The following is a 12,004-nucleotide window of genomic DNA, read 5'->3' on the forward strand; positions in this document are numbered from 1 at the left end:
TGGGCCTAGCTCCTTGGGGACAACTTAATGAAGCTAGTCTAGTATGGGTGGGTTTGCAGGAAGGTAAAAAAGCTTGTACCCCAGCACCTCATGGTGCAGCCAGGGCACTGGAGGGGTGAATGCCCCCTGGCCCTCACTCATCTATTTGCTAAATAGAGAGACAGGATGTTGCCTGAGGGGGGTGAATGGCTGAGATAGAAGGGACACTCCTGACATCCTAAGTGTCACTCAGTAAATGTAGGCTCCGCTCACCACCTCCCCTTCCTTTCTCTATAAATGAAGAAGCAGCTGCTGGGCTAGCCCAGGTACCTGTGGGACCCCATCATCTGTGAAGTACCTGGCAGGTCCAGAGAGAGGACAGCCATGGCTGGATGTCACCCACTCAGCCGTAACACGGTCCCCACTGTGGGGAGGTGAGTGAGCTGCTCAGCACATCCGGGATAGGCACAGTTTCACTTCAGACCCCAGCTGACATGACAGAGATGGGGTGGGGCTTTTGTGGGCTGAGAAGTCTGCAGCTTTTTTGCAATGCTTATTTCTCTTGAGAGGTACGGGAGCCCCGCTCATGTCATCAAGCCGCTACCAGCTGCGCTGGAATGGATGGGACATGGCTGTCCACCCACCCATAAGCACCTTTGCTCAAACATTAGAGGCTGTGGCCCCAGACCGGGCCTCGAGGGAACAGCCCACTCCTATCCTGAGATTCCTGCTCTAAGGAGGCAGCACCGGGGAGGTGCTGGGAGGACACCTCAGTGGGTGGATGCTGTCAGTGGTCAGGAGGTTTCCCAGAAGGGGAGCTCTCTGAAATGAACTGGAAGTGGGAGGAGCCATTGCTTAACCTGCCCACTAGCTACTTCCCTTAGCTTGGGTTTCATTCTGCATAAGAGGGGCCAAGGGAACCCACCAAAGGGAAGGGATACCAGGCCGAGAGGACAGGGAGCGGGATCTGCTCTGGCTCTCCTTGGTCCTAGGGGAAGTGTTGAGGGGGAATCAAAACATTTTCCAGGGCCCTTTCCTCCAGTGATTACCGCCTGTCACTTAATGCAGCCAAATCTCTTGTGTTTGGAGTAAGGTGATAGGTACTCCTCCACCCAGTGAGAGAGAGGCAGAAGTGTCAGGAATTTGGTTTATCCTCACCCTCCCACCCCCTGAGGTGGGGCTGCAGAGATGGCTCAGGGGTTAAGAGCTCTGGATGCTCTTGCAGAGGACCCAAGTTGGGTTCCCAGCACCTACATGGCAGCTCACACCTATCTGGAATTCCAGTTCCAGAGACCCAGTGCCCTCTTCTGGCCTCCATGGGCACCAGTTATACATATGGTATGCATACATACAGGCAAGCAAAACACTTACATACATGAAATAAGGGTAAGCAATTTTTTAAAATGGTTTTTCAAGACAGGGTCTCACTGTGTAGCCCTGGCTGTCCTGGAACTGTTTTTAGACTAGACTGGCCTTGAATCAAAGATCCACCTGTCTCTGCCTTCTGAGTGATGAGATTAAAGGTGTTTGACACTATGACCCTCAACAAATCTTTTCTAAAGTGGCATTTCATGTTACAGAGGGTTTTTGTTTTTGTTTTTTTGTAACATTTCACTTACATACAAGTACATAATTTAAGTGCACCACATGCATGCAGTGCCTATTGAGGCCAGAAGAGGGCATTTGATTCTCTGGAACTGGAGTTAACAGTTGGCTCTGACTGCCATGTGGATACTGGGAACCGAACCTGGATCTCCTGGAAGAACAGCAAGTGCTCTTAACCACTGAGCCATCTCTGCAGCCCCCAAATAAATAAATCTTTAGAAAGAAGTACTTCCCCTCCACACATACCTTGCTTTTCACAGTGTTTCTATGTTCCCTTAGGCAGTGCATTAGACACTGAGGCTTTTGTGAGACTCTGAAGACACTTTAACCCCCCAACACTCCTTGCTCCACTATTCATCTTAAGAACTGTTGTTGAGCACCTACTCCATGGGTGATGGGGAGTCTCCCACAAGAGCCCAGCTGCTGTAGGCTGAGTTATGGGGGTCAAGGGGAAGAGCACCAGGTAATAGGCCCATAAAAACAGCAACAAAATATTAACTGAGTGCTGGTAGAGGTAGAGGCAGAAGGTTCAGGAGTCCAAGGCTAGCCCAGGCTACATAATAAGACCCTGCCTCCCAAAACAAAACTGATGTAACAGACTGAAATAATATAAGAGACTGCTGTAAGAGTGTGGGGAGCTACCTAAAGTGTTTTGGACATTTGAGCAGGTGGCATTTAATTTGAGACTGGAGCTGGCTGTGGGAGGAGCCAAAACCAGAAAAGAATGTTCCTGGGAGGGAGCAGCAGCTACAAAGGACTTGGCTGAGAAGGAGCAACCTAGGTATCCGCAGATTTGAACAAAAGCCAGAGGAGCGATCTGGAACCTTGGTGGGTGGTAGCTGAAGGGAAGGGTCAGGGATAGGCAGCCCCAAGCCTGGCAAAAAGTTGGAGAACACGGGACTTTGAAGCAAGTGTGGGGTGATGAGAATTTCATTTATAATGACTGGCTGACTCTGGCAGTTGAGTGGGCTGTCGGATTTGAAGGCAAGCACCTTTACCCAGCTGAGCCATCTTGCTGGCCCATAAAGCCTGGAAACCCCCAGGAACCACCTTCCTCACTGACCCCTCCCCCTACCTTGGACAGCCACCTCACACCTGGACACTGGTTCACTTACATATATGCCCAATAGTGAGAATCAAGTTGGGAGGGAACAGAAATGGTGCTTTGGAGGGATGGCTCAGAGGTTAAGAGCATTGGCCGCTCTCCTGGATGACCTAGGTTCAGTTTCCAGCACCCACTTGGTGGCTTACAACTATCCTAACTCCAGTTACAGGGGATCCAATCCACCATTCTGACCTCCACTGGCATGATTGTGGTACACATACATTCACACAGACAAAACATTCATACTCTTTTATATATATATAGTTTTTTGAGACAGGGTTTCTCTATGTAGCTCTGGCTGTCCTGGAACTCACTTTGTAGATGGGGCTGTCCTTAAACTCAGAGATCCTCCTGCCTCTGCTTCCCAAGTGCTGGGGATTAAAGGTGTGTGCCACCACTGCCAAGCTTTCATACACATTATTTTTTTTAAAAAAAAATAATTCATTTTTAATTATGTACATTGGTATTTTGCCTGCATATGTGTCTGTGGGAGGGTGTCAGGTCCCCTGGAACTGGAATTTCAGACAGTTGTGAGCTGGCATGTGGGTGCTGGGAATTGAACCAGGTCCTCTGGAAGAGCTGTCAGTGCTCTTAACTGCTGAGCCGTCTCTCCAGGCCCTTGTACACTTTTTTTTTTTTTTAAAGCCTGAAAAAAGAAAAACATAAAGAATGAAAAGAAAAGAGATGGCTCTTTGGAAAGCTGAACCCTCCAAATTCACTCAGCAGTTTTTATAGCTTCAGGGGACTTTCTTAGAATTGTGTGAACTTCATTCAGAGCTCTGGCTTTAAAACTCCGGAATTAGAGGAGAAAGGAACTGAGACGTGGGGGGGATTCCTGACTCCACCTCCACCCCACCACCCTACCACCCCACCACCACAAGCCTTTCTGGAAGGCCCGTTGTCTCACCTAAGGGCTGATGGCGAAGGAATCTGGCTTGACCCGGCTAGGCTTTGCTGACCTTGACTCTTGGTCTCTGCTATTGGGGACCCCATTATGAATGAGGCCTCCATGAGGCCCTGTCCTGCGGCTAGGGTCTGGCGCTGGGCATGGGAAGAAAGAGGTCCCCATCCCAATTCTCGCCGAAGGCCGGGAAGGGACATGTGCCCAACAGGCCACGCCCACCTTCCAGAGGGCCCCGCCCCCGGCAGCCGGCGTGTGGAGACACCAGGGGATCCGACCGGGTCTGGGCACCGTGGGGCACAGCATGCGGAGCGTGTGGCCACCACTGGCCGCCGCGCTGTCCGCTCTGGGGGTGAGGCGGGTGTGGCGCGCGGGGAGGGTCATCTATCCGTGGGCTGATCTCGGGTGGCTGGGGCGGGGCGCCGGGGCTGCTTCCCCATTTGGCTATGGAGACGCTGAGAGAGTCTGTACTGCACTTGGCATTGCAGATGTCATCCTACAAGCGGGCCACGCTGGATGAAGAGGACCTGGTGGACTCACTCTCGGAGGGCGACGTGTACCCCAATGGCTTGCAGGTAGGAACTCTGACCTTGGCCAGCTCAGCGGTGCCCCGCCCCTACTTGGCCGGGAGGGGAAGGAGGTGGGTCCTGCACCGGGCCGGAGCAGCACACTCTGAGGCTGGCTACTATCCCAATTATAGTTCCATCCTAACCAAGATCCTCCAGGCCACAACGCAGACAGAAACACTCTCCTGCCCTGAACTTTTCTCGGAACAGCTGGGTGTGTGTGTGTGTGTGTGTGTGTGTGTGTTAATGGTGGGGAACTTGCCCCGAGTTACACGGACCCAGCACGGATAGTCTAAAGCTATCTCAGCTTCTTCATGGCGGTCTGGCCTCCCTGAAAGCATTACCTCTTCATTCCCCTCCCTCCTTTCTGACTACCTGTATTAACTGGAGGAAGGAATGGCCTGTCCCCCAACCCCCACCACACCCTTCCACCCCCACCCCCGCCCTTTGCCAGCCTTCTCCGGAAGCCTGGTTCCTTCCTTCTAGGGTCTGCCCCGTGGGAATTTCACAGATTCCACATCTGGTTTGACAGTGCCTTGCAGGAGGGCTGTTGCTCAGGCTTTCTCCCCTGCCCCGGGCAGACCTTACTGGCCAAGCCCTCTACACCGGTAGGGTTTAGACATGGCTGGGTAAGCTGAGTTTTGAATAGGAACACCCGGGGCAGTTCTGTGATCCGGCTCTTGAGAAATCATCCCAGAGAGGGCCAGGACCAAGAGGATTTCTGCTCTGTCCCAAGGGAGGGACAGAGAAGAGTTTTGGGTACCTTGTGAAGGACGCCTAATCAGAACTTATCTTACGGAAGGAGTGGAGCCTCAGCCTGCCAGGCCTCCATTGGGCTCCTCTGGTTAGTGACGTAAGCCCAGGGAGACTCCCAGCTCCTTCTCCCCAGTGCCTCCTCTCACTGGGACTTGTGTCCGTCCCCCCCCCCCCCCCGCCCCCTGCAGCATCCACTCAGCCTTCAGGACTTCTCTAAACTGTAGGGGTTACTTCCTCTACCTGTATGAGAGGAAACTGAGGCTCTGAGAGGGCTGACGGCTTACTTCAGGACAGTCACACCCAGTCTGCCCGGGGCCTCTCCCCTGTGGACTCCTCATAGTGGGCTATAAGCCACATGTTCCCTTCTCATCCACAGTCTCTGTCAGTCCTACTTTTCAAAGAAGGTTCCAAACGTGTCAACGTGAAAGCATCTCCAAAGTCACATGAAAATAATAGTCAGAGCAGTGGTCCACCTGGGTAGATACAGCCTTTTCACACCAGCAGCACATTCATCTGACTGAGAGTCCCCCAGCGCACAGAGAGCTCTCTGTCTGTCTCTCAAGCCACGGGTCTGGTTGTGAATTCTGACTCCATGGAGACTCTGAGTAAGCCCCAGAGTCTCTTGCGGCCCTCATCTATCAGACAGGGTGAGAGGAAATGGAGTGGCCTTTGTCACTGCTCCGGTGACTGTTTTGTGACCCGTGAGGTAAGGGCTGGTAGCCACACAGTAGCCATATCACAGGTGCTGAAGATGAGACACAGGGCGGCTATGAGGCATGCTTGTTGTGTGACTTGAACTTCAGTCTTGGTGCCCCCAAAGCAAGCTGCCTGTGTAGGTGTATTTCCTGATTCCCCTGCAGAAACACGCAGGAAGGTTGCTGAGAATTTGGGGGCAATTCTTAGGTGCCCTGCAAGTCTTATGTGGAGCCTCCATGACTTCCTCAGAGCAAACACAAGCTAGCCAGTGGTCTCTTGCTAAAGGCCAAGAGCCGTCCATCTCATGCTCTCCCCTCCTCTCTCCTCTCCCCTCCTCCCCTCCCTCTTCCCTCCCCTCTTCCCCTTCCCTCTTCCCTCTCCCCTCTCTCCCCTCCTCTCCCTTCCCCTCTCCCCTATCATGTGTAAGGCCCTGGATTTGATTCCCTAACAGCACACACATGCACACAGGGAGGCTTTAAAAACAAACTACTTCCACTTAGAAATCATGAGTTCTAGTATTCTGCATTTGAATGTGTGTATATACATATGTGTAATACATATATAGCTATATGTATATATGTATTTTGGGGAGTGTCTAACTTAGGCCCTCTCTTGAGTCCTCCCTAGCTTAGCTCTGCCAGCCCCTCCCTTTTACATATATGCACACACACACACACACACACACACACACACACACACACACACACAGTTTTTCTGTATAGGGTTTCTCTGTGTAGCTTTGCACCTTTTCTGGAACTTACCCAGGCTGGCCTCGAACTCACAGAGATCTGCTTGGCTCTGCCTCCTGATGAGATAGAATCTCAGCTGGGCCTTCAACTTGAAATCCCCCACTTTTCTCCTAATCACACCACCACACCTGGCCTATATGTTCATATTTTGTTTCTTTTTGTTTTTGTTTTTGTTGTTGGTTTTTGAGACAGGGTCTCATGTAGCTTAGGATAGCCATGAACTTACTGTGCAGCCAAGGATGACCTTGAACATCTGATCCTCCTGCTTCGGCCTCCCAAGCTCTGGGATTACAGGCATGCAGAGTTGGATGCAGTCCTGGGGACCACACCCGGAATTTAGTGTTTGCTCAGCTGCATGCCCCAGCCCTCTAAGCACAAGTTTAAGGCCATGCAGCCCTGCCTTTCCATCAGGAGCTTTAAAGATTCAAAAGCATGTCACTCATACAGCTTTCTTTACAAGATGGGTTATTGTCAGCATCCCACCTCTTAGAGCTAAGATTCAAATGAGGCAATATTGGTTTAAAGAAAAATGTTATGCCTGGTGTTCTGAAAATGAATTTAGCTGTCACAGAAACTTACCATGTCTGACACCTCTGTGATGCCCTGTGTGTAATAGGGTTTTCCTTCCAAAGCTGCTTTGTAAATGCCAGCTACCTGGTTTGTTCTCTCTCTCTCTCTCTCTCTCTCTCTCTCTCTCTCTCTCTCTCTCTCTCTCTCTCACACACACACACACACACACACACACACACACCCCGATTGCAGTAGCTTGAAGGAAAATAATTGAGATTACACCTGCAGCCAGCTTAGGGGTTTATCCACAGCTGTCTACCAAAACCTTTGAAAAATATCCAGTTACTTCTGGGGAAAAAGTAAGCCAAAGGAAAGATCTCAGAACCATGATGTACCTACCACCCTCTGCATAGGGCTGTCCTAGGAGAGCGATTTGAAGGACAGACCCACTTAAGACTCTTAGATCACTTCCCCTTTGTCAGGAGGGACCTTCAGCTCTGTCTACCAGTTACAGTGTAAGACTCTTGGCCAGCAGGATCTAGAACCTAAAATGGTCATACCTGGGGACTTCACCCCAGCTCCCTAGTATTGGAGTTGGGAGACAGGTTCAGAGGCTGCCTTGGCACACCCCTGGGGTCCTGGTTGATCTCTTTTCCCTCATGTTGGAGAGCTGCCTAATTCCTTCTGGGAAGACACACATTTCCTGAGACTGATTCCTCTTGAAGGTTGATTCTTCTGGAGTCCACTCCCACAGGAGGGGCTGTTAAGCTGTCACCAGTGTCTTCAAGGTTAGGTGTGGAGGAGCATATGGCAGGTGGGACCCGGGCAGAGTTGGGAAGACATCATAGTTCTGCTCAGAGCTGACCTCAGCGGCCTCAGCCAGAAGTCTACCTCATGGAAACTTTACTGGAAGGAACTTCCCCAAAATGATCCCCCCAACAGAGGCAGCCCCCACCCCCGGGAGGCTGAGCTGTCATGGTCTGCCTGCTCTGGAAGGCCGAGTCTCAAACAGAGAGCCTGGTCTTCCTGCCAACCGTCATGCCGCTGGGCCTCTGGGCTGGAAGCGGTGGGCTTCCTGCCAGAGCCTTGGCACACAACCCCTGTTTGCTGCTCTCTGAAGCCAGGTTGCTGGGGGCCTTTAGACTCTGAAATCAGGCTCAGCCCGGTTCCCACCCTTGTACTGCTGGCTCTTCTCCTGGGCCCCGGGGCAGGCACCCATCCTCACCTGTAGAACTCGATCTTGCTACAAGCCTAGGTGAGACGGGCGCTCACTTCTGTAACCGAATATTTATCCCCGCTTATAATAGGCTTTGTTGCTGTGCTCTGCAAACCCTGGGAACACCAGGGCTGGACACCTCCGCTCTCTCCCTCCCGCTCTGGGTCTCCCTTTCTGCTGCTGTCTGGAGCTCCTTTCCTCTCCCTGGTCCTCTTCCCCCTCCCCTTCTCTCTTGGGAGGGCATCTCTATTTCTCCTGTTCTCTGTCTCTACCTCACAATGTTTAAATAGGATGCTAAGCCCACCAGCGGGCTGAGAGGCCACAGGGACTTTAACGCTCTGTCTTTGAGGGATCATCTTTGTTACCTGGCCAGCAGCCACTCCCCAGTCACCTCTCCCAAAATGGATTGGGCTGCCTGCCACTAATCCTCCTGCCTTCCAAGTGGCCACAGCGTGGTCTCCTATGATTGGCATGCCCTAGTTTCTAAAAGAAAGTGTGAAAACACATATTTCCTTCTTGTCTTCCTCATCTCATGGGATCCACTTCGGGGCACGTGTACTGGGGAATCAGAGAAAAGGGACCGAGGTACCCTAATACCATCTAGTCCTGTCCACAGTACCACGATTTGCCCAGCCTCTCCTGCTCCCAGCCCAGAGCTTCCAGGTGACTCACCCCCAGGAGCTGTTCCTAATTCCCTCTGCCCTCAGAGGCAAGGCTTGTCCAGAAACCTGGAAGTGCTTGGCCCAGCCTTGAAAGTCAAGCAATAAATGTAACAAAAGTTAATGATCCTATTTTCAAACTCTGTTTGCCGTTCTTGCTTGGAACTGTGGCTTTTAAATTCAATTCTGACTTAATTCTAATTTAATCCACAGTGGATGCCATCTGTTTAAACACTTAGCTTGACATGGAACAATGATGCTCCAGCCTGCCTGTCTTTGCTTTGGGAGGGGGTTGGGGGGGGCGACACCTCATGGACAGGACCGCATGATCTAGAGAGATGGCTCCTCTGATTTTGCCCTCCCGCTTTAGCCCCATAAGCCCCCACTAGCTGTGTCTCCTCTAGAGCTCACACTAGTATCTGTGCTTGGGAGCTCCCCCACCAATCAACAAAACAGAGCACATGGGTGCCAGGCGCAAAAATGTCAGCTCTCCAACATTTGTAAGTTGCTCTCCGTTTGTTTTTAACCTGCCGTCCCCCTCCCTTCCTTCTCTCTCACCGCCTGGGTGTCTTTGCACCTGGCTGTCTCCTGTTCCCCTCACCACAAGGCTTTGGTGTCCCCATGAGGTGGCATTTCCCTGCTGTCCCACCAGCTCCCCAGAGTTGGCAGAGGAGGCCTCTTAGACCAGGCTCTCCCTGCCTCTGTGCTCTGTTCACCGAGTCATGGCCATGGGGCAGGAGAGGCCACGAGGTGGAAGAGGAAGGTTGGGACAAGTCCTGGAGTAGAAGGACAGCCAGGTGAAGGGACACTGATGTCAGTGTCCCCGGGGCAAGGCTGCACCTGGCTGAAGACCTTGGGGCCTCTCTGTGTACTGGAACCTGAGGTAAGCCTGAATGAGATAACTGGTGGCCGAAAGTGTCCATGGGAGCTCATGTCCCAGGCTATCTCTGAACAGGAGAGAGAGCCCTGGTCAGAACCTCTACCTCTTCCTGTTTAAGAAGGCTGAGAGGGTCTCCTCAGCAGCCCTCACCACCACTTGGCCACCCCACTACCACCTGGCCACCACTATGGGGTGCACACCTCTTTTTCCGCACACACAGTCATGGAGTGTCCCAGTTCTCAGCATCCCTTTTTCAGTTTTAGACCCCAGTTTTTCTTCCATAAGAAGTCCCCATGTGGGCTGGAGAGATGGCTCAGAGGTTAAGAACACTGCTTGCTCTCCTGAAGGTCCTGAGTTCAATTCCCAGCACCCACATGGTGGCTCACAACCATCTGTAATGAGATCTGGTGCCCTCTTCTGGCCTGCAGGGGTAAGTGCAGACAGAACACTATATACATAATAAATAAATAAATCTTTAAAAAAAAAAAAAAAAAAGAAGTCCCCATGTCCCTCTCTCCCTTTTAGCACCCAGGAGGTACCCCAGGATGGCTAAGATGCCCTTCCTAAGGTGACCCATCTCTGATCTCATGTGCCAATTGTGGGGTGCCTCCTGTGCTCTGACCTGCTCTGGGGGCAGTCCCTGCACAGCTGTGTGAGGACTCAGTGAGACAGAGTCAGGCATCCCTAGGTCCCCTGGGATGCTGGAGACTTCTTAGGAACTCCTGTTGCTCCTCTCTGGTTCCCTGCAAGTTACTTCCTCCGCCTTGTCCACCCCACAGGGCAGGTGTAGTGACATCTCTTGACAGTCCTTCGGAGGAAGTTCCTGTTCTATCTCAGAGCTATGCCCCTTTCATTTCTCTGTCCCTAACTCAGACATCACTGCCCCAGGAAGCCTTCCATGTCCACCCATCTGTTCATTATCTGCCTCCCCTCTTGGCTGTTAGCAGTTGAAAGCAAAGGAATCCATTTCTCCCCCTTGAGTTGGTGCCCAGCTGTTTGCACAAGGTGACGTCACTGAACAGCCCCACCTTCTGGGGACTCTTCCTGTCTGTGCCCCTGCTGGCTTTTGCAGGAAGTACCTCTTGGAACAGAAGAGACCTCCCCACTCCCCACCCCCAGCCCCACTCCCACCCCCTTGCTGGCTTTGGGTGTGAAGAAGAGCGTGGGCTGAGGGTACTGAGTGCTATCGGCAAGCATGGCCCCCTCAAGTCCTCTGCCACACCCTCCATTTCCCCTCATTGTACCTCCTTTCCTGTTTAGCCAGACTGTGGGGGCCTGGCACATTTTTCCTCCCTTAGAAGACCTGCCCAGATGGAGCTGTTTCTCCTCTGTCTCCCACCATCTCCTAAGACCCATGTCTCTGGCCCGTTGGTGGGCTCTAGAATCTCCAAACACTGCTTCAAATCTCAGACCTCCCCACTCAGCGATGTGACAAGTGACCGGGAACCTCAGTTTCTTCATGTGAAAAAAGAGAAGCCACTAGGCACCCCTGATAGGATTAGAAAGGCTTGATGAGCCAAATGTGTCCCCACTTGCAGAAAGCAAGAGCTGTGGTCATGTCATGCTCGTCTCTGGCTCTGTAGATGCAGGAGCTCTGAGGAGGGCCCAGCTGGCCGCCCTCTGAATGCCTTCAAGTCCAAACATCCTGTTCTTTTTTGAGCTCCGTACTGGAGAAATGGGAAAGCTGTAGATTTTTTTTCATCTACCGGTATCGGGTGTCACAGAAAATACAAGCCCTCCTGGGCTGAGCTGCTAGTTCTGATGTCTGGGGGCAAATCTAAGCTACTGACCAGGGTGGTGGTTCTGTTCCTGGATTAGGGCAGATTCCGTGGGAACTGGACCACCCCTGAGACAGACGGGCAGCCTGATGCCTCCCCGGGGTCTGGGCCTGCAGCAGAGCCCCTTCCTCTTTGGGAAGGGGGGCCCTGAGCTCACAGCCTTGCCTCCTTTCCTGCAGGTGAACTTCCGAAGTCCCCGGAGTGGCCAGAGGTGCTGGGCGGCTCGGACCTCGGTGGAGAAGCGACTGGTAGTGCTGGTGGCACTTCTGGCATCAGGGTTGGTGGCCTGCCTGGCAGCCCTGGGCATCCAGTACCGGGCAAGTAGGTGCATCTGTTATTTGTGGTAGGCTTAACCATCCTCACTTCCGCTCTATGATTCTGTGCAAGGTGTGTGTGTGTGGGGGGGCTTTGTTCAAGCTGGGATTGGCCTCCAAAGCCAAGGAGAGAGATGCCTAGGGGTCGGATGCAGGCAGAGAGGTGGATAGAGTGGGTGCCATGAAGATTTTGAAGTCAGTGGCTCATGCCTATAATCTCAATACACTGGCGGACTAAGGCAGGTGGATCAGGATTTCAAGGCTAACCTGGATCACTTAGTGAGTTTGAA

General features: G+C 52.3%; 1 protein-coding gene across 2 annotated transcripts in view; it reads left to right on the forward strand.

Annotated features, from left to right (window-relative positions):
- Positions 1 to 12,004, forward strand: part of Ece1 (endothelin converting enzyme 1) — a 101,665-nt gene that overhangs the window by 44,998 nt on the left and 44,663 nt on the right. The window contains exons 1-3 of one of the 2 annotated variants that reach the window (XM_036178520.1): positions 3,844 to 3,942; positions 4,079 to 4,165; positions 11,580 to 11,721. In XM_036178520.1, the coding sequence (XP_036034413.1) occupies positions 3,895 to 3,942; positions 4,079 to 4,165; positions 11,580 to 11,721 (277 nt within the window). In that variant the 5' untranslated portion in view covers positions 3,844 to 3,894. Of the gene's footprint in view, positions 1 to 3,843; positions 3,943 to 4,078; positions 4,166 to 11,579; positions 11,722 to 12,004 lie in introns of those variants that run through there. The other variant, XM_036178521.1, reaches the window with a different exon arrangement.

This window comes from Onychomys torridus, chromosome 2, assembly GCF_903995425.1.
Source record: "Onychomys torridus chromosome 2, mOncTor1.1, whole genome shotgun sequence".
NCBI lineage: Eukaryota > Metazoa > Chordata > Mammalia > Rodentia > Cricetidae > Onychomys > Onychomys torridus.